General features: G+C 42.2%; 1 protein-coding gene across 3 annotated transcripts; it reads right to left on the minus strand.

The window, feature by feature from the left end:
- Positions 1-25,679, minus strand: Cnep1r2 (CTD nuclear envelope phosphatase 1 regulatory subunit 2). Of its 3 annotated transcripts, none has more exons than XM_068361132.1 (5): positions 25,596-25,679; positions 22,862-22,913; positions 7,441-7,512; positions 3,732-3,866; positions 1-1,330 (listed from the first exon to the last, which is right to left on the minus strand). In XM_068361132.1, exons 2-5 carry the CDS (start codon positions 22,887-22,889, stop codon positions 1,185-1,187), a joined length of 381 nt encoding a protein of 126 aa, XP_068217233.1. In that variant the 5' UTR covers positions 22,890-22,913; positions 25,596-25,679; the 3' UTR covers positions 1-1,184. The 3 variants fall into 3 exon arrangements, with proteins under 3 accessions (XP_068217233.1, XP_068217232.1, XP_068217231.1); XM_068361131.1 differs by having other exon boundaries at positions 25,350-25,676; XM_068361130.1 differs by having other exon boundaries at positions 25,324-25,675.

Genomic DNA, 25,679 nt, shown 5'->3' on the forward strand with positions numbered 1-25,679 from the left:
TTTTAAGTATTTGGACAGTCATTTACTACCAATAGAATTTCATCCACTAAACATTTTTGAGCTAACAGTAAAAGGAGTCGTACGATCTATAACAAGCTTTCCTAAAATATTTAACATTTATACATTTCAGGACATTCACTTTATTTACAAGAGTACATTTCAATTAACAGAGCTTTATCTCTACTACATATCTTTTCAAGTTTATTTGAGCTAGATGTAAGTACAAACCTTTAATTTACATATCATAAGGTACTCATGACAGTAATTATAAAAAATAGCATGTCAGTTTGACAGGTACCTAAAGCTACATAGTTCAGTTAATAGCTGTGATTGCTTTCTATTAATGGAATAAAGCCTGGGTTTGTTCGTTATTAAAAATAGTACATTTGCTTACTATATAACTTTCTTTTTTTACCTATTAAAAATTCAGTACCATGCATGGTATACGAAGAAAAAGAAATCACTGACCGACATTACATTACAATATCTTCATAACAAAATATCAGTATTATGATAAAACTATCTGCTAACAATATTACTATTTGGTAAAGCACTCGAGTCTGATAATGTTAGGTGAAATGATGGGGATAATTAGGAGCATGATAAGATTCTGGCAGAATAAGTTTAAATTTCCTTTGCTCTAAAATCTCTATCAATTCCCTAACCTGCTACACTGTACTGAAATCTTAAAAAATATATTTATCTAAGACTAAACATCTTTAGTTAGATCATTATTTCAGAATAAAAGTGGAAATTCTGCCAACCTGATGGGAAGCAAATACCCTATGTCACAGTACTATTACTACAAGGACTAACAGAAAAATCTTGAAAGAACTAGATTTTGATGGACAGCTTCAAGGCCTGCCTTGTACACTGAATATTAAATGGAAAAAAAATGATTTATTCACTTGATGCATTTACAAATACAGTACTGCATAATCAGGAACCATCTGTAAAAATCGATGGCATAATTGGCTTAATCAATAACCCAATACATGTACGGCATGCAAATTAATGAACTTCCTTTCACACTATTCAATTCCTAATAAATTTCAACCCTAAATTTCAAGATGCAAAACACCCAAATCTCCATTCATAACAAATGCTTGATATACTTTTGAGAATATAATTGTAATTCCTAAAATATATACAGTTAATTGATTTTTTCCTAAGGTTTAGTAAACTCAGGTGGTCGTAGGTCGAGGCTTCAGGATGAGTTTTCCAGTATCGTCACAAGACATGTTAAAATCAACCAATACCGCCCGAGTTCTTGAAGTAATGATGGATGGAGAAACAACTTTTCTATGTATACCCATGATGAAAAGGAGAACTGCAAGAGGCAAATGGATAAACAAAGTAGTAAAGATAATTTTATAAACAGTACAGTACAAATATGAACTCTTTATGCAATTCAAAGCTTACACAGGAACAAAACTGATAATGTTTCTGGAAAACAACCCAATGATTACAAACTTTTCATATACTGTATACATTACTCATGAAATTAAAACAAAAGTTTTGTCATAAGCTTGGTAAAAGGAAGTACAAGATTAAAGATAGAGAAGATATAACTAGCTGCAGTGAACTGTTTTATGTTACAGGATGACACAATAAATTGTAAAGTGCATAGTTTTATCTCACAACTTGATATTTATACCAAAGAATACACCACTAATAACTTTTAATCCACAATCTGTTGAACTGCTATAGGTACCCCATCGGTAAGATCCAGATATGAATCTATATCATGGGCTGTTATTCTGATAAACTGTTGAACAACTCGCTAAAAGTATACAGTATACTGTATTTGAGGTATGTGCAATACAAAGTATTTAGTGAATTCTCCAACAGCCAAATAATATATTAGACTTTAAGACACTTCATACAAACACTCTGAGAACCAGTTTTCAGCAAACTCTGCGAGTCCAATTCATCAGTTTAAATACTAGATCAGATAGTACTCGGACATTCTGGTAAATTTTAAAATATTTTAGCACTCACTAAATTATACAGTATACTACTGTTCTAGAAGTCTGATGAAGGATGTAGTTTTGGCCTTATTACCAATGTGACTTTGTAACAGTTTCCTGATAATTTCAACACATCGTTAAGCAATTCACAGAAGTGAAAATACTCTTAGTGTGAACCCTAACTAATTTGCAAGCTATAATATACTAATTACACTGATGACAAAGTACTACACAATATAAAAACATTGCATTACCCCATTTACATTATGACATCTCATTAATGTATATGTTGCATTAAGATAGACATCTAAATATTCAGCCCCATTGAATCAAAATTTCTTGACTGTTGGTTTATCTCTAAACAATAATATTGATGCCAAATTCAATATTAAAATATTTACAATGTCCAATCTTCACAAGTCCAAAGTTAATGTTCCCTAGATATAAGTTTGACCAGTTTATGTTCTGGACGTGCTGTGGAACAAATAGCTTCATACGGGTTCATTAATGAAGCAGTATAATTAAGAAGTAATTAACGTTTTATCGTATACCTTGAAATTAAAGTTGTAGCAACATTCGCACACCTTCCATGCCCTTCATTATTTATGATTAGCATTGGTCAATTCATCGCTTTATGGATAAAGAAGTTTCTTCTTGGGTTAAGATTTTCATCAAACTGGGTCTTATGTTAAAGCTTCTGATTTCATTGAACCCTTGTAGAGAAGATCAGTTTCTTGCTTCATATACAAGTCTAGTGTCGGTACAAATTTGCATTACTGATAAGTTTTAGTCTTGTAGGAGGGACTTGTAGTCAGATGGGGCGAGGCTTTCTCTGTGATTTGAACACAATGGAAACAGAAAAACTAAAGGGGCGCTCAGTAGAGCGCAGCTCTCCACCTTAGCAGCTTATTTCTCAACCTTGACGTTTGACCTTAACATGTATTAATTGGCGGGGATTTTTATACTCTCGAATAAGAACCAAGTTTGAAGTCTCTGTGACAAGGATGTTCAAACTTTGGGCTGAATACGTGATATGGACATTTTGCTCGTCTGAGACGTTCCAAAATTTATTAATTTCCAGCTCTATACATAACAGTTTAAAATCGCTGCAAGTTCAATTCCTTTACAATTAAAATTACAGCCGTATGGTTGATGACCGGAATTTGACCTTTTACTTAACCTTGACCATGGATTCGACCTTGCCCTTCGACCTTAACATGTATTAGTTGGCATGAATTTTCATACTCTCAAATATGAACCAAGTTTGATGTTTCCATGACAACAATGTCTAAACTTAAGGCTATTACATGAACTGGACATTTTGCTTCACCAAGACCTTAACCTTCCAAAATTTAACTATTTCCAGCTTTTTACACAATAGTTGATCCCCGCAAGTTTCATTACTGTACGATTAAAATAGAGGCCATTAAGGTGTTTACTAACAAACAGGGGGAAAAACATAACTTATCACATACCCCTTAATTGTACTGTATTTTTAAAGGGCCCCATTCAAAACCCACCTCTCTATAGCCGTCTGCACACTACTCATGAAATGTTATGATTTTTCAAAAGGGGTTCTTAGGGACACAGATGGGATGGAATACCATTTTCATTCTACTGAATTTAGAGTATCTCAATACAATAGTCTTTTCCAAGTTGGTTTTATGAACTGATACAGCTGTCTCATTAAAAGATTGAATAAGAATTAAATTCATATAAATATAAAAACTGAGGTCCATGAAAAAATAATCAGATACTTACTCAAAGCAGACGCCGCAAATGTGAAGAATAAATGATTTAGAAGAGATTGTAGAAAAGTTGCATCCTGTGTAACAGGATCTGTCAACCATAGGTATGCTCCTAAAGCTGTGCATGCAGCAACAATTACCAACACCACTGCAAATAAAGAATATTAAAGAGAATTATCACAAAAAAATTATTACACATAAATTAACAAATTTATAAGTAATTTGTAATTTTCCTAGCATACAAACCTTAAGCTATTCATAGGGTTATTAATATTGGCGTAGCTGAAAGACGAGCCATGATAACTTTTAGTGAGAGATAACTCCCCCATCTGCTAGTTAGCAGGTGGGGGCGAGGTAGACTGGCTACCCCGCTCACTCACACCTCTCGGCTGAGTAACCACTTTGCTTTATGGCAGGATTTCTCGGGGGACAGGGTGACGGGACAATTTGTATGAATAGCTTCAGGTTTGTGTGCTAGGAAAAATACAAATTACTTCCAAATTTGTTATGTTCCGGCGCAAATACAAACCTTACGCTATTTATAGGGGTGACTTACTCTTAGGATGGAGGAAGTCCTCACCAACTGGCCTTGGTCATGACCTGGGGTCCTCTCTATTTCGATCTATGATTGATAGAAGAAGGAACCCTACCCTTGCTAAAATCAAGTACCGATATGAGGTAATGCACTGATAGCGGCCTGCAGTAGCTTGAGTGTGAGTGAAACTAACAGTGTGGCTTGTCTGTAACATAGGAACTCGAGTACAAAACCTAGAGTTCTTAAGACTTACCCAATACCCTTCCTCAACAAAGTATTATTCTATACTTAGGAGGCACAAGAGAAATGAGTCTTACCCGCAGTGAGGGGAGGTCAGCTATGCTGAGGCTTGCGGAGCTTTTTTCCCCAGAGGGGAGAAGATGAAAGGAAGAAAGGCATCAGTCATTCATACTCATTCACCCCAGACTAACCTGGGTAACCTCAGACCTCAACCCTTGGCTACTTGTCCATCAAGGGTAAGAAGTCTCAAAAGCCTATCATGTAAAACGATAAGTCGTTGTACCCGAGGTACAATGACGGGATGTGGCCGATTCAATCAAACAGTAGAACCCAAGTTTATGACAATAACCTCACGGTTTTGTCTTAAGAGAAAGTGCATGCTCCGGGAAGGAGTTCTTACGGCCTTTATAAAATTTTAACATCTGTTGAAGTTATGTAAAACTAATCAGGAACGAGTGTCTCCCAAAAAGGGTGAAGTCTCATAAGTGGGGGTTTGCTTCGACATACATTAGATTGCCATCGACTGCTTTCCCATATGAGGTTGCCATCAAACGCTTTCTAGCTCGCGAGAAAAACTACCGTCTAATGCAGGCAAGACCTGCAAGGGGAAATGAACTGGAATGTAAAATATTTTCCCGCTAGCTTCCGAACTGGCAGTTTCCGTTATGAGAACCTGAAGGAACGTGACGAGAGGCACTAGAGCCTGGGGCCTCGACGTAACCACGGTTGCAAGACCCCGAAGGGTCAACGTAACAGGAGACAGAGATCTCCCTGCCAAGAGAATCCAAAGGTTCAGCATGACTGATAGCATGAGCGCCCAAAGGCTCAACGTAACTATCGTTAAGAGAGCCCAAGGGTTCAACGTAACTGGAATCCAAAAGTTTCAAGTCGCGAGAACCCTAAGTTTCAGCGTGACGGAGATCCGAAGGACTCCCAGGGTCATGAGAATCAGCAGGTTCAACATGACGAGAGCCCAAAGACTCACGTCATGCCAGTCCAAAGGGTGATCATCACGAGACCCCGAAGGGTCACAGCAAGGAGAACCAGCAGGTTCAAAGAGATGCCTCCTCACAGCCCGTGGAGGAGAACGTCTAGGATGGAGAGAGGTCACAAACCCTTCCACCCTACGAACCTCCGAAGAGGAACGTAAAGCCTACTCCACCCGAGGGGGAGACTGCTCCATCTCAAGAGCTGCCTCCCCCGAAGGAAAGGTTTGTTCTCCTGAAGAAGAACAGTGCTTAAGGCAAGGTTCTATCTCTGCCCCTGGAGGAGAACAGTAAGCGTATGGGGACCACCGATGCCCAGTGGCGATCTTCTCTCGCGAACGAGAGAAGTGTTTCCCCAAAGCTCTGACACAATATCTGAACACAAGCTTTCTCTTGCGAATGAGAGGAAAGTTCTCGCGAATGAGAGGAAAGTTCTCCCGAAGGAGAACATTGCTTAGAACAAGCTTTCTCCCAGCCCTATGGGAAAAAAGTGTAGGCGTACAACATACGTTGGTCACTGAACAATCTCTCTCATGAATGAGAGAGAAGTCCTCCTGAAGGAGGACATCGCACAAGACAAGCTTTCTCCCAGCTCTATGGGAAAAAAGCCTAGGCGTAACAATCACTCTTGCGAACGAGAGAGAAGTCTTCCCGAAGGAGGATATTACCTAAGACAAGCATTCTTCCAGGTCTATGGAAAAAAAAGCGAAGGCGTAACAATCTCTCACGTGGACAAGAGAGAATTTCCCCCGAAGGAGGAATAACCCTGAGACTTTGCTTTCTCCCAGCCCCAAGAGGAAGAAGCACAGTCTTTGGCAACGAGATAGCATCTGAACAGCTGAAGGGAAACTCCCTCGGAAGGGGGAGCAGCCCAACTCCGGGGAAGGTTAACTCTCCCTCGTAAGGGAAGGTTCTACAACCCTAAGAGACAAACCTCCTGGCAGCAATCTATGCTTCCCATCAACAAGCCTTGTTCAAGTTGATGGTCGGCAACGAGTGCTACCTTGTAAGGTGAGCATCTCACGAACTGCCACAGGTAGCGCAGGACATTGACCGGAGTGGCCGAATCCATCGGCCTTGTTTTCTACGTTGGCTGCTATCTGTAGAAAAAATTAAAGTTGTGATGAATTACAATTCATAACTCTGCTGCATAAAAAGAACTATTCGGGGGATTAATAAACCTTCCTTGTAAGAGAATTCCTCAAAAGGGAGTCGACAAATTAGTTAAGCACTCGCTCCGCCAGCCGAGGAAGGGCGTTGGCCCATCGCCATTAAGGGGAGTGGAACGAGAGTTGAAAAGTAAAATCATAAGCAGTTATAAACTTCAACTCAAGTACTGTACTGAGAGAAAAAAAACCCAAGAGGACCGGCACCAAACCACGAACGGGAAAGGAGTAATCCCGCTGAGGAACTGCCGGCCACCCACGGAGGGGGAGGGCGGCAAGGTAAGGTAGTAGTAGTAATAACAACACGACGACGACTCCATTACGGCGGAGAACGCCGGATACGGTGTCAACAGTAATAAAAGTTACAAGTATTTAACAACATACAAGTATGCTTCCATATATACATATATACACACATATATATGTATAATATAAAAACACACATATAAAACTAAATAGAATAACAATTAAGGAAAGTCTTTGCGGGAGAGAAAGGCAGCATGTCTGTCTTCTACCGAGCCATAAAGTAAAGTGGTTACTCAGTTGAGAGGTGTGAGTGAGCGGGGTAGCCAGTCTACCCCACCCCCACCCACTAACTAGCGGATTGGGTAGTTATCCTTCAATAAAAATTATCATGGCTCGTCTTTCAGCTACGCCAAAAGTAATACCTCTATAAATAGTGGAGGGTTTGTATTTGTGCCGGAACAAATAATAATTAAAAAATAAAAATTATATAATCATTAATATATAGTAAAGCATTCTTAAACCAAATGACTTGAAGATCATAGGACCTACTTCTCCATCGTGTTGTAGCTGGCTGAAGACGTGCAATAACCTCAGTGAGTCTTCTTTCGAAAGCCTTTAAATCTGAAAAAAATATATACATATGAATAATGTCCATCATATAAAAAGCTAAATTCAAATACATTTTCTTTCATCATCATGAAAAATATTGTTTATTACCATAATTATCAATATAAAAATAAAGAAAAGAAAGATATGGACAATTTTGCTAAATTGGTCTAACTTTACTGAGCTTTATGGGATAATATTACCAACAGTTTTAGTATCTTCCCTTGTAATATTCATCTACTGTGCACATTACCTAGATAGACTTAGAATCATGTTACAATACTGTAGTCTGTATCTAAAATGGATAGTTTTAATTTGGTTAAAGAATAAATTCTCTTTGATCAGGAATTCAATTCAAGGCACTGGAAAAGTTGGAAGTCCCAGGCCTACATGGCTGAGGACTATGAAGCGTGAAGTAGAAGATGATAAATGGAGATATTTTGATTTAATAGCTCAAGAGAGAATCAACTGTCGAAAATTATCATAGACCCTTTACGTCTATAGGCGTAGGAGATGATGATGATGATGATAGTGATAGTGAACATTTGAATTCTATACTGCATTGATAATCTTGCTGCTAGCTATTAATAAACTTGTTATATTATGTCATACCTTCATTTTATAACATAGAAGCAAAATTTACCCATGTTCAAATTACAACACTCTAGTGATGTTTGTGTATGATCAAATTGCAACACACTGTACACGTACCATTTCTGACAAATTATCTCTGAACTTGCCATTTGTTCCGTCACTAACAAACCTTACGTTATTTATGTGGATGACTCTCTTAGCTGGGTGGAAGTCCAAATTCTGGCATGGACTTTGACCCGGTTTTACCTAATACAGTACATGACTGTGGTCTAAGGAAAACTTTAATGCCTCGCTAAAATATAGTGAGTATAACAGTGGCCATAGCAATTCATTGTCATGAGAGCTATGTATGTCTTGTATGATCACATTCAGAGTTTATATAGGAATTAGCAAAGATGTTTCCTGTTGCTTACCTCGCAGGAAGCAACGGGGATGTGGACAGTAAATAAACCTATGACTATACTAGGCTACACAAGCGAAGTCATAATTACCCGCAAAGGTTGAAGCCAGCTTGCAGAGGGACCCATAGTGCTGTACCCCAAGGTAGGGGAAGATGAAGAAAGGAAAAGCCAGACATACTTTCATTCATCCCAGTCTTAACCAGGTATCCAATGCCCTTATCCAACTGCTACTTGTCCAACAAGGAGCCCAAGGTTTTCTTAAACCACTTGTTGAGCAGCCAACACAGGAAAGACAGTAAATGTATCTAGTTTCCTGTGGGTCACTTCTTTCAAATAGTGGGCTGTGTATGTATTTTGATGTTTCCACACAACCGCTTGTAATACCTGCAACAGGGAAAAGTTGCGTTTGAATGCCAAGGACGTACTGATACCCCTGACATCATGGGCTTTAAGTCGTCGAGCCGGAGGAAGATCAGGGACTAAAGCTCTTTCAATCACTTGGCGTATCCAAGATGAAATAGTGTTTTTAGTGATCCTCCTCTTAACCCGTACAGAGGTAACAAAAAGAGATGTTAGTCGGGGCCATGAAGCTGAGTGGGTTTAAGATAGCTCAAACTCCTCCTCGGGCATAGTAACAATTGATCTGGGTCATTGGTTACAGGACGTAGACTCATAATCTGAAATGGCCCAAATGTAGGGCCCAGTACCCCCTGGATTTTTAGTCTTAGCAATGAACTCAGGGACAAAGCAGAGTGTCACTTTCCTGCCATCCCCTTGAATGGGCGATGTCATATGAGAAGCCATAAAGTTCACCAACTCTCTTTGCCGAGGCTAAAGCAAGCAGGAACGCCATTTTCAAAGTGAGGTTTCAGTCAATTGCATGGCGTAATGGTTCGTAGGGAGGTCCTTTTAAGGACCTCAAAACACGAACCATGTTCCAGGGAAGAGGTCTAATCTCTGACTGAGGACAAGTGACCTCATAACTCTGTATGAGTAAAGAAAGCTCCAACGAAGAGGAAACGTCCACTCCTTTCAGCTTAAAGGCAAGTCCCAAGGCTGAGCGATAGCCATTTACTGCCAAGACTGAAAGAAGCTTTTCCTCTCAAAGGTATACAAGAAACTCCGCTATTACGGGGATAGAGGCATCGAGGAGAGAGATTCCTTCCACGACACTAACCACAGACCACTGTCCAATTTGCCTGGTACACAGAGGCTAAGGACTTACGCAAGTATCTGGACATTCTCTCGGCAGCTTGTTGTGAAAAGCCCTTATTCGAGAGGAGACACTGGATAGTCTCCAAGCGTGAAGTTGAAGCGACTGCACGCTTCTGTGGAAGATGTTTGCGTGTGGTTGTTTGAGTAGATCTGATCGTGGAGGGTGTTCGTGGAGGGTGTTCTTTTGGTAGATCTACTAGTAGTTGCAAAAAGTCCGAGAACCACTCTGCATGATGCCATAGCGGTGCTATAAGCGTCATCATTAGGTTTTTGGATGCTCTGGTCTTCTTGAGCAGTCTTCTCAACAGACAGAATGGGAGAAAGGCGTACACGTCAATGTTGTCCCACGGTTGTTGAAATACATCCTACCGTAGAGCCTGAGGGACCGGGACTGGAGAAGAGTACAGCGGAAGCTTGCTGTTCAGAGATGTTGCGAACAGGTCTACAGTCGAGGAACCCCACAAAGTTAGAACTTTGTTGGCTATCTGACAATTTAAAGACCATTCGGAGCCTACTAACTGGGTCACTCTACTCAGATTATCCGCGAGCACATTCCTCTTGCCTGGAATGAAGCAAGCTGATAGGGACACCGAATGTTCCTCTGACTTTCTGAGAATCTTTACTGCAAGATGGCGTGGAGACTGCGAAAAGGTACTGCCTTGTTTGTTTATGTGAGCTACTACTGTAAAGTTGTCGCTCATCAACACCACAGAGTGGCCTGCCAGCAACTGCTGGAACTAATGATGAGCTAGGTATGCTGCTCTCATCTCTAGAGATTTATGTGCTGGCACCTTTCTGACTCTGATCAGAGGCCAGAGATCATGTGATGCAGTAAGTGGGGCCCCCATCCTTCTTTTGATGCATCTGTAAAGAGTATCAAGTCAGGAGGAGGGACGAGAAGATCTTGACCTTTGCGAAGATTTTCGTCTGCCACCCACCAAGGCAGGTCCGTCACTTGTTCCTCAAAAATTGGAACTCAAGTGACCGGTGGATCCGAGTGTTGCTTCCACACAGACTTCAGCTGCCACTGCAGGGATCTAATCCTGAGGCAACTTTCAGCGTTGGCAAACGCGTCACAGAAGGACGCATTGTGGCGCGTTGCGTAGACAAATGCTGTGCTAAAGTACCCCATGCAGCAAAGGGCACTGGAGGTGGTTTAGTTGGACGCCTGTCCACAGAGCGGTCTGTCTCAGGGTCAGGTTTGGTCCGGGGTCGTTTAGGAGGACGGGTTAAGGAGTGATGCGCTGACGGACTGCGCGTACGCTTACCTCTACCTCTAGATGAGGAACATCTAGGCCTTGATCGTAAACGTATTGTTCATGATCGTGAGCGTCTAACTCTCGATCGAGAACACTGTGAATGTCGTGAAGTACCTAGCGTGTGAACATGAGCGTCGGCCTCGCAATTTTGAACGTCGGCCTCGCAATTTTGAACGTCGTCCTCGCGAGCGTGAACGGGAGCTCCGTCCTCGCGAACGTGAGCGTCATCCTCGTGCTCTAGATCTGCGCGATCTAGAACGTAAGCATCCGAACCTACATAGATCTAGACTTAGTTGCTCGTGATTGTGCAGAACGCGATCGCGACACTTCTCCTCATGAAGAGGAACCCCTCTGAGGAGATCGTCGAAACCGTCTGCCTCGCGAACGTGAAGCTCTAAAGCAAGAACGTTTTCTGGATGGAGAGCATTCGGATCAAGATCCTGATGATCTTCAGATCGTTGCGAATGACGATCAGAAGTGTCCTAAGGGATGAAAAGATGGTGAAGGTCGTCCCCGATCCTCACCTACAACCGAAGTATTCCTGTGGGGACAGTTAGAAAGCTAAAGGTCAACACACGACGATGTCCCAGGATGGCGAGTGAGATCGTTGTCAGCAAGAGGCTCTTGGAGGGGCGAATGCAAGCGATCGCCTCGTCCATGCGTGGAAGGTCCAGCAGAAGGTGACAGGTGAACTTCGCAGACATCCAAAGCATCAAATGTTGAGGGCTCCAGTGTAGGGTCCTACCTGGCACCACGCTAGAGTTAAACAAGCTCTTCCTTCATAGGGGGTACAGAAACCCATAAGGACGGCCATACCTGCAACACATCTGCAAGAGAAAAGGGCTTCCCCGGAGGTAGGAGGTGAAGTTGCTCCTATAGGGGAAGCAACTACTCACCCAGCACCCTGGGGTTGCACAGGAGTTGAGCGGTCAGCGCTCCTGCTCGATCGCCCCACGGAAGAGTGTGAATGCGAAGGAGCTTTAGAAAGAGTTTTAGGGGTGCGAGAGGACGAAGAACGCGCTTTTTCCGCCCGAGGGAGAAAGATCGTGCTTAGCCTTTTCTTGTTGTGACATCCACACTTCTCCTATTGGGAGGCAGGCCACTCCCTGCACTCTACACAGGGCGAACCCTGCTTGCAACGATGCCCTCTACACAAAGGACACAGAGTGCTGACGATATCCAGCAATGACATAAAGGTACCGCACGCAGCACCCTCGCGACCAGGACAGGTTTGCATGAAGGCGATCAGAAGCAGCAAGCACACCTAAAAAGGGAAAGAACGATTACACTGTTCAATGACAGCCTTGTGAGCAGTAAGAGGCGACGTCCGCTCTCCACCGAGCCAAAAGAAAAAGTGACGTAGCTCACAGCCGTGAGAGTATATGTAAAGGTGACTCGGTACCACCAGCCAACCCCGGGCTACTCGCTCAAGCGGTTAGGCAGGGTTGCTACTTCGCACTTTTAGTCTAATGGCTACTTAACAGCTCCACCGAAAGATAATCCACATAAATAACATAAGGTTTGTTAGTGTGGGAACAATGAAATTTCTATGTATTCACAGAATGCTTCCATCAGAAAGTGTCTGAAAGTTCTAAGCCGTGCATTTTATGTACAGATCAACATTACTGGCAGTGTTACTGTAAAGATAGAAAGACCAATCTAAGAAGCGTATCCAGTGCATTTTCTTTGTAAGCGATTACAAGGTGAGTTTTAGACGAGTGCTACATATTTTGAAAGCAAACCGTCGCCTATTTTTACACCTGATTCCAATTACTCATACTCCGAATATTAAGGTAAGACATTAAGTTTAAGTCTCAGCATAAGCTAGGGATACGGCTGTCTAAGGGGGGGGGGGGGGCACTATTACCCTCCCCCCCACTCTAGGATAGTCCTTCTAGGTTAAGTAAGGTGAGGAATTTTAGGTTAGCTGGTGTTCTTGTATTTGTTCCCCTTTTTAAAATCATATCATGTTCAAGATTAAGAAGTATGTGTTCAAAAGAAAACTCAGCTCGAAAGAAAGCGTTACAGAACTCGAAAGGTATTTGTTGATTTCTGCTGTTATTATCTTCCGTAATTCTTTAGTTCTAATTCTCTCCCACCCAAAACTATGATGTTGAATGGTGGCAATCAGAAAACAATACTTTTGCAGAAGATAATAGCATCAGAACACTATAAAACAATAAAAAAACTAAAAAATATTTATTTCATGCATAAATGGCTGGGTTTGAGACTGGAAATTTTACCGTTTTAACTACCTTGGTTTTAATGGTTGTTTCAGCTTCACTAAAGTCATACTCCTATTACAAGACCACAGATTGTATTCATGTAGAAACATGTTATTTTCATTAGTAAAATAAATTTTTGAATATACTTACCCGGTGATCATATAGCTGTCAGCTCTGCTGCCCGACAGAAAAACCTAAGGACAAAATACGCCAGCGATCGCTATACAGGTAGGGGGTGTTCATCAACAGCGCCATCTGTCGAGCAGGTACTCAAGTACTCCCAGTAAACACAGAACCAATTTTCTCCTCGGTCCACTGGGTCTCTATTGGGGAGGAAGGGAGGGTCCTTTAATATATGATCACCGGGTAAGTATATTCAAAAATTTATTTTACTAATGAAAATAACATTTTTCAATATTAAACTTAGCTGGTGATCATATAGCTGATTCACACCCAGGGGGGTGGGTAGAGACCAGCATTATATGTTTACATTAAGAGCTAAGTATTTTGTATTTCATTTTAGCAGTTATTCAAAATAACAAACATAAAATCAATAAGTACCTGGTAAGGAAGTCGACTTGAACAATTACTCTGCCTTTTTAAGTACGTCTTCCTTACTGAGCCTCGCGATCCTCATAGGATGCTGAGCGACTCCTAGGTGCTGAAGTATGAAGGGTTGCAACCCATACTAAAGGACCTCATCAAAACCTCTAATCTAGGCGCTTCTCAAGAAAAGAATTTGACCACCCGCCAAATCAACCAGGATGCGAAAGGCTTCTTAGCCTTCCGGACAACCCAAAAAACAACAATAAAAAACATTTCAAGAGAAAGATTAAAAAGGTTATGGGATTAGGGGAATGTAGTGGTTGAGCCCTCACCCACTACTGCACTCGCTGCTACGAATGGTCCCAGGGTGTAGCAGTTCTCGTAAAGAGACTGGACATCTTTAAGGTAAAATGATGCGAACACTGACTTGCTTCTCCAATAGGTTGCATCCATTACACTCTGCAGAGATCTGTTTTGTTTGAAGGCTACTGAAGTTGCGACAGCTCTAACTTCATGTGTCCTTACCTTCAGCAAAGCATGGTCCTCCTCATTCAGATGGGAATGAGCTTCTCGAATCAAAAGTCTGATATAATAAGAAACTGCATTCTTCGACATAGGTAAAGAAGGTTTCTTAACCCTGGATAGGTACGGTCCTCGGACACCCCTTTAAGGGTATACTCGGACGCGAACGACCCCGACGCCAAAAAAAATTCTTGAAAAATCAGTTTTTGCAGTAACCTCCTTTTTTCTTTTGCCAAAAAAAACTTCAATGAATGCTCAAAACAACTGTAAAGATAAATACTACTCATCTGCAGAAAAACTATTTATTATAAATATTTTAAAAAATTAAGTAGAAAAAAAAAAAGACCTGACATAAAAATTCATAAAAAAAAAGTTTATACATATATACACAAATCCTTTTAGGAATTGATTCTTGAATGTTTAGGACACATCTTGATGTATTTTGGATGAAGTCAGACCCATGGAGGTGAAGATCTGAAATGAGAAAAAAAGGGTAACTTTTTTTGGCCAAAAAAAATTGTCCAAATTTCATGAATTTTTTTGGGTACCCAAATGAAATAGGAAGTGGCTAATTTTTTTAGGGAATAAACATATGTTATCCTAAAATAGAAATATGTAAAAAAATCTTCATTATTTTGTAAATTACATTTATATCAGGGGCCATATCTAAAGGTAATTTTTTGAGTACTTGGAAATTTCGTAAAAAAATACATATATTTAATATATAATATGATATTTATGCAGGTAAAAATATACCAAAATATCACAAATTCTATAGGGAACAAGAATATATATAGATAGGGCAGCTTACGCTTCGGATATGTCCACAAAATGGCCGCCAACCACACTGACTCAGACTCCCTAATCTGCCACTTGAAATGTAGGAAGGGTATGTCAATTTCAAGGTGTTATTTACTAATCTAATTATTATTGGATATGCATAAAAATTGTATGGTGGGTTGCTGGATAATTGTCGATTATTTTACGACTATAAAATTAAAATTCTGACCCAAAAAATTTTTTTTGAAGGGAAATAAAATCGAAAAAAAAAATGTAAAACAATATTTTAGCTAAAAAAATTTGATGATATTCAATCAAAAAAAAAGTAAACAAAATTTTCCGACAAATAAACATCTAGAGGAATCATTACTCTGTGATAGTTCCTTAGTACGTAGTAATTTTGAAAGAATTGGGAAAAAACGAAAAAATGGCAATCACCGGAAAATCGAACACATACCTATATATACGCCATATCTGGCTAAAAAAAAAGATAGGCATGGGTAGCCAGATCATCTAGAAACACTTTCCAACACTATAAAAATATAAGTTTTGCGACACTACTTGCCAATTCCTTACGGTAACATGACTAAGCAAAAAAATGCAAAACAAATAAAAAGGGGCACTCGTGGAAAAATGGCCATTCTAATATACGGCATTTCAGAAAAAAAATTTCAGCCACGTGCTAGGCAAACCATCAAGGCATATTTTCCGACAAATAAACATATAAATGAAATATTAGTCTGTGATAGTTCCTTAGTACGTAGTAATTTTGAAAGAAATGGGAAAAAACGAAAAAATGGCAATCACAGGAAAATCGAACACATACTTATATATACGCCATATCTGGCTAAAAAAAAAATAGGCATGGGTAGCCAGATCATCTAGAAACACTTTCCAACACTATAAAAATATAAGTTTTGCGACACTACTTGCCAATTCCTTACGGTAACATGACTAAGCAAAAAAATGCAAAACAAATAAAAAGGGGCACTCGCGGAAAAATGCCCAACATTCTAATATACGGCATCTCAGATAAAAAAAAAAGACATGCACGTGTTAGCCCAACCATCAAGGCACACTTTCTAACACATAAACATGAAAAAAAATCAATAATATACGGCAATTCCTTACTACGTAGTAAATTTTTACAAATATTGAAAAAAAAAACAGAAATTGGCAACCGCAGTTAAATACCCAATATACCAATAACTACGTCGTATCTGACAAAAACAAAATCACGCATGGGTAGCCAGATCATCTAGACACACTTTCCAACATTAAAAAAGCAAAAGTTTTACGACACTATTTCGCAATATCTTACGGAAAAATGACTTGGCAAAAAAATTAAAAAAAATTAAAAAGGGACACTCGCGGTAAAATGCCCGACATTCTAATATACGACATCTCAGATAAAAAAAATGACATGCACGTGTTAGCCCAACCATCAAGGCACACTTTCTAACACATAAACATGAAAAAAAAATCAATAATATACGGCAATTCCTTACTACGTAGTAATTTTTACAAATATTGAAAAAAAACAGAAATTGGTAACCGCAGTTAAATACCCAATATACCAATAACTACGTCGTATCTGACAAAAACAAAGTCATGCATGGGTAGCCAGATCATCTAGACACACTTTCCAACACTAAACAAGCAAAAGTTTTACGACACTATTTGGCAATATCTTACGGAAAAATGACTTGGCAAAAAAATGAAAAAAAATGAAAAAGGGGCACTCGCGGTAAAATGGTCCTCGTGGTGATGAACGACATTTTAACTAAAAAAAAAAACATGCACATGGTAGCCAAACAATCCACCAAGACTTTCCACAACTGATAACCTATACAAGTTGCACCATTCTACGACAATTTCATAATACGTAATAACTTTGATAATTATGCAAACTACCTCAGAAGGGTAAACTCGGACGCGAACGACCCCGACGCGTCTCAGAAATCGGGGAAGGAGTACAGCTACAGCAATGCACATCTGGACACTACTAGAGCGTGTAGGGGAGACACCTCCTGCAGGTCGATCACCCACAAATTCAGTCACAGGGGTGAGTCACGTGAGAAAAACCTATTTTTTTTTGACGCTCGGGGTCGCAAACGACCCACCGTACCTATCCAGGGTTAATAGCGCACCATAAAGCTTCTGACTGTCCTCGTAATGGTTTAGTACGTCTCAAATAGTACTTAAGAGCTCTTACAGGGCATAGTACTCTTTCTTGTTCATTTCCAACCAAATTAGAAAGGCTTGGAATATCGAACGATTTGGGCCAAGGACGAGAAGGAAGTTCGTTTTTGGCTAAAAAACCAAGCTGTAAGGAACATGTAGCCGTTTCAGATGTAAATCCAATGTTCCTGCTGAAGGCGTGTATCTCACTGACTCTTTTAGCTGTTGCTAAGCAGACGAGGAAAAGGGTCTTCAAAGTGAGATCTTTAAAAGAGGCTGATTGAAGTGGTTCGAACCTTTCTGACATAAGGAATCTTAGTACCACGTCTAAGTTCCAACCTGGTGTGGCCAACCGACGCTCCTTTGAGGTCTCAAAAGACTTAAGGAGGTCCTGTAGATCTTTGTTGTTGGAAAGATCTAAGCCTCTGTGACGGAAGACTGCTGCCAACATGCTTCTGTAACCCTTGATCGTGGGAGCTGAAAGAGATCTTTCCTTCCTTAGGTATAAAAGGAAGTCAGCTATCTGAGTTACAGAGGTACTGGTTGAGGATACTGATACCGACTTGCACCAGCTTCGGAAGACTTCCCACTTCGACTGGTAGACTTTAAGAGTGGATGTCCTCCTTGCTCTAGCAATCGCTCTGGCTGCCTCCTTCGAAAAGCCTCTAGCTCTCGAGAGTCTTTCGATAGTCTGAAGGCAGTCAGACGAAGAGCGTGGAGGCTTGGGTGTACCTTCTTTACGTGCGGCTGACGCAGAAGGTCCACTCTTAGAGGAAGTGTTCTGGGAACGTCTACTAGCCATTGCAGTACCTCGGTGAACCATTCTCTCGCGGGCCAGAGGGGAGCAACCAACGTCAACCTTGTCCCTTCGTGAGAGGCGAACTTCTGCAGTACTCTGTTGACAATCTTGAACGGGGGGGAATGCATAAAGGTCTAGATGGGACCAATCCAGAAGAAAGGCATCTATGTGAACTGCTGCTGGGTCCGGAATCGGTGAGCAATAAATTGGGAGCCTCTTGGTCATCGAGGTTGCAAACAGATCTATGGTAGGCTGACCCCACAAGGCCCATAGTCTCTTGCATACATTCTTGTGAAGGGTCCACTCTGTTGGGATGATTTGACCCTTCCGGCTGAGGCGGTCTGCCATGACATTCATGTTGCCTTGAATGAACCTCGTTACTAGCGATATGTTTCGATCTCTTGACCAGGTGAGGAGGTCCCTTGCGATCTCGTACAACGTCCTCGAATGAGTCCCTCCTTGCTTGGAGATGTACGCCAAGGCTGTGGTGTTGTCGGAGTTCACCTCCACCACCTTGCCTAGAAGGAGGGACTTGAAGCTTCTCAAGGCCAGATGAACTGCCAGTAGCTCCTTGCAGTTGATGTGCAACGTTCTTTGATCCGCATTCCACGTGCCCGAGCATTCCCGACCGTCCAATGTCGCACCCCAGCCCGTGTCCGATGCGTCCGAGAAGAGAATGTGGTTGGGGGTCTGAACAGCCAGTGGCAGACCCTCCCTGAGGAGAATGTTGTCCTTCCACCAAGTCAGTGAAGACTTCATCTTCTCGGAAATAGGAATCGAGACCGCTTCTAGCGTCTTGTCCTTTCTCCAGTGAACAGCTAGATGAAATTGAAGGGGTCGGAGGTGCAGTCTCCCTAACGCGATGAACTGGTCCAGTGATGAAAGCGTCCCTATCAGACTCATCCACTGTCTGACTGAACATCGGTCCTTCTTCAGCATGTTCTGGATGCATTCTTGGGCTTGACTGATTCTGGGGGCCGACGGAAAAGCCCGAAAAGCTTGACTCTGAATCTCCATTCCTAGGTACACTATAGTTTGGGATGGGACGAGTTGGGACTTTTCCATATTGACCAGGAGACCCAATTCCTTGGTCAGATCTAGAGTCCACTTTAGATTCTCCAGACAGCGACGACTTGACGAAGCTCTTAGAAGCCAGTCGTCCAAATAGAGGGAGGCTCTGATGTCTGCTAAATGCAGGAATTTGGCAATATTCCTCATCAGTTTCGTAAAAACAAGAGGTGCCGTGCTTAGGCCAAAGCACAGGGCTTGAAACTGGTATACAACCTTCCCGAAAACGAACCTTAGAAAAGGTTGGGAATCTGGGTGGATGGGGACGTGAAAGTAAGCGTCCTTTAGGTCTAACGAGACCATCCAGTCTTCCTTCCTGACCGATGCTAGAACCGACTTTGTCGTCTCCATGGTGAACGTCTGCTTTGTGACAAAGACATTCAGAGCACTGACGTCTAGCACCGGCCTCCACCCTCCTGTCTTCTTCGCCACTAAGAAGAGACGGTTGTAGAAGCCCGGGGATTGATGGTCCCGGACTTTGACTACCGCTCCCTTTTGTAGTAAGAGAGACACCTCTTGCTGCAAAGCTAGTCTCTTGTCCTCCTCTCTGTACCTGGGAGAGAGGTCGATGGGAGTTGTTGCTAGAGGGGGCTTGCGCAAGAATGGAATCTTGTACCCCTCTCTGAGTAACTTCACAGACTGTGCATCTGCGCCCCTGTTCTCCCAGGCCTGCCAGTAGTTCTTGAGCCTGGCTCCCACTGCTGTCTGAGGAAGGTGGCAGTCAGACTCTGCCTCTAAAGGACTTGGAACCCTTCTTCTTGCTCCCACGTTGACCTTCGGCACGAGCACCTCCTCTGCTGGAGGCTCTGCCACGAAAGGGCGGAATGAACCTTGACGCTGGAGTGTCCATCCTGGGTCTAGGCACGGAGGGCAAAGGGGTGGCTTTGCGTGCGGATGACGCAACCAGGTCATGAGTGTCTTTCTGGATCAAGGAGGCGGCAATCTCCTTGATCAACTCCTCAGGGAAGAGGCACTTCGAGAGAGGAGCAAACATAAGTTCCGACTTTTGACATGGGGTGACTCCAGCTGACAAGAAGGAGCAAAGGTGATCCCGCTTCTTGAGGACCCTGGACACGAAAGAAGCCGCAAGCTCACTAGAACCATCCCGTATGGCTTTGTCCATGCAGGACATAATGAGCATGGAAGTTTCCTTGTCAGAAGGGGAGGTCTTCCTGCTCAACGCTCCCAAACACCAGTCCAAGAAGTTAAAGACTTCGAATGCTCGAAAAACTCCTTTCATTAGATGGTCCATATCCGAAGGAGTCTAACAAATCTTGGAGCGTCTCATGGCCAGCCTGCGGGGAGAGTCTACCAGACTTGAGAAGTCGCCCTGGGCAGAGGCAGGAACTCCCAAGCCGAGAACTTCTCCCGTGGCATACCAGACGCTAGATCTGGAAGCAAGCTTGGCCGGGGGAAACATGAAGGCTGTCTTCCCAAGTTGCTTTTTGGACTGCAACCAATCTCCCAGTACTCTTAAAGCTCTCTTGGACGAGCGAGCGAGTACGAGCTTCGTAAAGGCAGGTGCGGATGACTGCATGCTTAAAGCGAACTCAGAGGGAGGCGAGCGTGGTGCTGCAGACACAAACTGATCAGGATATAAATCCTTGAACAGCGCAAGCACTTTCCTAAAGTCTAAGGAGGGAGGCGTGATCTTGGGTTCGTCGATGTCCGTGTGTTGGTCGTCAAGATGTGCAGCGTCGTCATCATCAGAGAGTCCATCGTCTGAATGTTGAGGAGGAAGCGGCAAAGGAGTAGGTAAAAGCTGGTCGGCTGAGTCCGGCAGCACGGGTGCATGCGTGGCTGCACTGGACCCAACGTCATGGAACTGTTGGTCAGTCTGTGAACTGGCAACAACCATAGCTGTGTGGGGACGCAAGGCGTCTACTCCTGACTGCGGTCGAGTAGCGGAAACCACAGTGGGTTGCGGAGGTTGACGCACAGCGTCAAAACACGGCAACTTAACTCCACCCTCCTGTTGTTGTGGTAACACGCGAACGTCAACGGAGGGTTCCGTGCGTCGGTGAACGTCAACATGCGTCTGGCAGGGTCGACTGCGCATGGGTGGTGGAACTCTCACAGCTGGAGTGCGGGAGCAGGCAGCCTCAGCGTCTACTGGGCGCACAACCGTGGTTGGTTGTAGGCTAACGGGTGCAGCGTCAACCTTCTCCGCACGATACTCCTGCATGAAAGAAGCTAACTGAGTCTGCATAGACTGTAGCAAAGACCACTTAGGGTCTACAGCAGCAGGTGCAGCAACAGACGGTGTTACTGCCTGTTGCGGTACCACTTTGCCTCTCTTAGGAGGTGTGCAGTCGTCGGAAGACTGCAGCGAGTCCGAACTGACCCAGTGGCTACACCTGGGCCGTTGGACTTGCGCGGAAGGGACCTTGCGTTTAAGAGGCCGTGAGACCTTGGTCCATCGTTTCTGGCGTGAAACCTCTTCCGCAGACGAGGAATGAACGGGCTCACTCGTCTTCTTGTGGGTGGGGCGATCTAGGAAAGATACGTCCGAAACCACGGAGGGAACGTCTGTCCGCTGATTAAAGCCTGTCGAACCCTTTGGTCGTACGACATTGCTTCTCCCCTGGGCTTGGGAGCTTGCAAGAGGTCCCGGACTGGGAGGACGACAGGCACGAACAGACGCACCCTCATGCGTAACACTAACACTTTTCACTGCACTAACACTCACTTCACTTCCCACTGCACTTTTACCCTTCAACTCCCTGACGTCAGCCATGAGTTGGTTGCGGTCACTCGCCAATGACTCGACTCTCTCACCCAGAGCCTGGATGGCACGCATCATATCTGCCATCGAAGGTTGATGAGTGCTAGAAGGGGGGTCGGGAGTAACCACTACAGGGGAAGGAATAGGTTGTGGGGCATGGGGAGAGGAAAAATCAACTGAGCGAGACGAACTCCTCCTGACTCTATCTCTCTCTAGCCTACGTGAATATTTCAGGAATTCTTGAAAATCGAATTCCGAAAGCCCAACGCATTCCTCACATCGATCTTCCAATTGACAGGTTTTACCCCGACAATTGGAACAAATGGTGTGCGGATCGATAGAGGCCTTCGGAAGACGCCTTGAACAGTCCCTAGCACTACACTTCCTGTATTTGGGGACTTGAGAAGGGTCAGACATCTTGAATTAGTCGAAGGGGGGATTCAAAATCTATCCAAGTCGTCAACAAATAATCCAAAATTCAATAAAAGAATGCAAGGAAGTATTGAAGATAACCTCTGCACAGCGAAAGCTAATAACCAGAAATGAATACTTCACCAAATAACGTGAAAATCAATCCAGAAAGCAACAGCGTATTTAGTAGGTCTTGCCAGTGGCACGACAGAGAGAAAATTGGTTCTGTGTTTACTGGGAGTACTTGAGTACCTGCTCGACAGATGGCGCTGTTGATGAACACCCCCTACCTGTATAGCGATCGCTGGCGTATTTTGTCCTTAGGTTTTTCTGTCGGGCAGCAGAGCTGACAGCTATATGATCACCGGCTAAGTTTAATATTGAAAAATAACAGCATTTGTAAGGGAATATGAAGAAATAAAAAAAACAATTGGTGAGGGTGATATTACAAGTTTTATACAGTACATCTATGGTACTATAAACTTTTGGACATCACACATGTAAACCGGTAATAAAAGTATTTTTAATGTTATGACTTGCACATATAATACTATAATCTACACAAGGGACAAATCAAGAAGTGATATACATTTAGATAAACATATTTCAGTAACCTGATTTCTTATAACTATACTCACCCTCGCATGCTGTCTGCTCCAAAGACATCCTTTTAACTTGTGCAGTTACCCCCTGGAATATAGGACAAAGACCTGTGTCAGTAACTGAGTGAACTTGTAAATTATTTACTACAGTATAGTCCATTTCTTTTAGCGAGTCATATTTGCACCGACTCGCAACGGTACCCTTTTAGCTCGGAAGAGTTTCCTGGTTGCTGATTGGTTAGAATTATCTTGTCCAACCAATCAGCGATCAGGAAACTTTTCCGAGCTAAAAGGGCACCACTGCGAGTCGGTGCAAATATGACTCGCTAAAAGAAATGGACTATAGTAAAGTATCCCCTTCATTGAGAGAAAACTAATACTGTAAATATCATTGGTTGCTTATTTGTAGTTATTATGCCACAGTCCCCATTAACATAAAGAAAATTGCCGAAATAGCCAGCACTTGTCCATTTCTTATACTATAGTGAATTTCAGTTCGGGTAGAAATTAAAGTATCACATATTTACTGTATATATTTTTGATAGAAATGAAAATCAAAACAGTTCAACTCAGAAAATCCAGTCCCATTTTTGTTTTACTTTAGTATACAGTAGTACCACAATATTAGCTATTAAACTTGAAATGACAATCTAATATATCCCTTCAAATACATCACGTTGAGACCCATATCCTATAAGACACTAATACAATAATAACCTAAATACTCATCTAATTAAAATTTCCCAATTCTGTCTTTGGAAATTAATTCCAAACTATTCATGAAACATTCTTCTTCCAAGTGGCCAATCAGACTTTTTTTTTTTTTTTTTTTTTTTTGGCCAATTGCCCACCTTCACTTTTAATAAGAAACTAGCCATAACATTTTGGAACAGTTCTTCCATGTATCTCAGCGAGTCTCATTGTTGGGAGCATGCTAAATATACAGCCAATTCCTCTTAGAAGAAATAACGAGATGTTACTGATGTGTTTATTTAAATAGTTTTGAAATGGTAATTGTCAGAAAGTCATACTTTTAACCCTTTTACCCCCAAAGGACATACTGGTACGTTTCACAAAACTCATTCCTTTACCCCCATGGACGTACCAGTAAATCCTTGCAAAAAACTGCTATTTAAATTTTTTTTTGCATATTTTTGATAATTTTTTGAGAAACTTCAGGCATTTTCCAAGAGAATGAGACCAACCTGACCTCTCTATGACGAAAATTAAGGCTGTTAGAGCAATTTAAAAAAAATATACTGGAAAATGTGCTTGAAAAAAAATAACCACAGGGGGTTAAGGGTTGGAAATTTCCAAATAGCCTGGGGGTAAAAGGGTTAAAGTTATACTCAAGAGTGAAACTAGGATATACATATGAAAAACTGTTTCAGAAGGAAAGTCAAACACAAGAATATAATCTATCTTATTGTTAGTAATGGACAGAGTCTTCGGGGTGGTTGCATAGGGGAGGTAGAGTCCCATCGCTGGTAAGAAAGGATGAAAATCCAAGGTTAGGTTAGGTAGGAACCTCTGGTTAGGTCATATCTGAATTTTCCCATTTATAAATGTGTTTTTTTCATGTTATATACTGATGTGATTCAGGCATGTTTACAGCTTGAAAAACAAGTTTCCATCAGAAGTATTCAAAATTGTTTAAATTACACCAAGATACTATGGAGCCTTTGTATAATGACGGACAGGAGCACGTGCATAGAACAGCATCTAACCTACACTTTCCCACCTAACCTACAAGCTGCCCTACGACCCACCTTAAACTGCTGTATTTTTAGCAATAGGATTGGGAGCGTTTGTAGGGTGACGGCCAGAAAACGGGAATATTCTGAACTGTGGCCGTCGTTCTGAAAACGATTTTGGCGGGAAAAGCTAACTTTAAAAACCCACCTAACCTATGCTAAAAGTCGTATCCTTACCCAGGGGGGCTTCCCCCCCCCCCCCCCCCGACCCCCCACCCCTTACACAACAGTTTACTTACCTACGAGTACGAAGAGAGAAGCTAACTTAAAAAACCACCCTAACCTATGCTAAAAGCCGTGTCCTTACCCAGGGGGGCTGCGCCCCCCCCCCGGACCCCCCCCTTACACAACATTTAAGATCCGTAGACCATTTCCAAACGTTTTTATTCTATACAAGATAACAGTCGGAGCGATAATAAGCAAATTAGGACGATTGGCCGTAGCGCTACAAACTACCCTAGGATTGAAAATAGGGGTTAACGAGCCATGGCCATCATCATACATACACCCCCACCCCACTGAGCCTTTGTATAACGACGGACAGGAATACGTTCACAGAACAGCATCTAATTAAAAATGTACCAATTTCCACACTTAACCTACTGTACACTTAGCCAGGACCTAGAAATAACGTTTCCTATATTATACCGGTACAGTGGGCCAACCAGCTGCTGTGGAAAACAAGAGGAGGAACGGAATTACAGACAAAATTACCGACATAATAACTAAATATATAAAACTTACTTAGAGGTTTAATAAAGTCCAATCGCCTGCCAGATTGGTCTGTAATTTCTGGAGTCTGCTTCTGATAAGACTTTGGCCAAGACAAGGACTTAGACTTTTCCAAGACTTATGTTTAGGCTAACGTTTTTTTCACCAGAACTTTGAAACGTTCAACATTACCGTTAATTTAAACGGATAATGTACTATCTCGTCATTGGGTTCTTGAGGATGTAACTGACAGTCACTGATCCAAATAAGGCAATGAATTACTTTTGTAAGTGAATATAACTTACGAGAACACTACTGATGATAATAGAGCTGTTAAAATCCTGTCATTAAACTCAACATCAATGGCTCAGCGGCGTTCGTTATGTTTG

The sequence above is a fragment of the Palaemon carinicauda genome, chromosome 37, assembly GCF_036898095.1.
Source record: "Palaemon carinicauda isolate YSFRI2023 chromosome 37, ASM3689809v2, whole genome shotgun sequence".
NCBI lineage: Eukaryota > Metazoa > Arthropoda > Malacostraca > Decapoda > Palaemonidae > Palaemon > Palaemon carinicauda.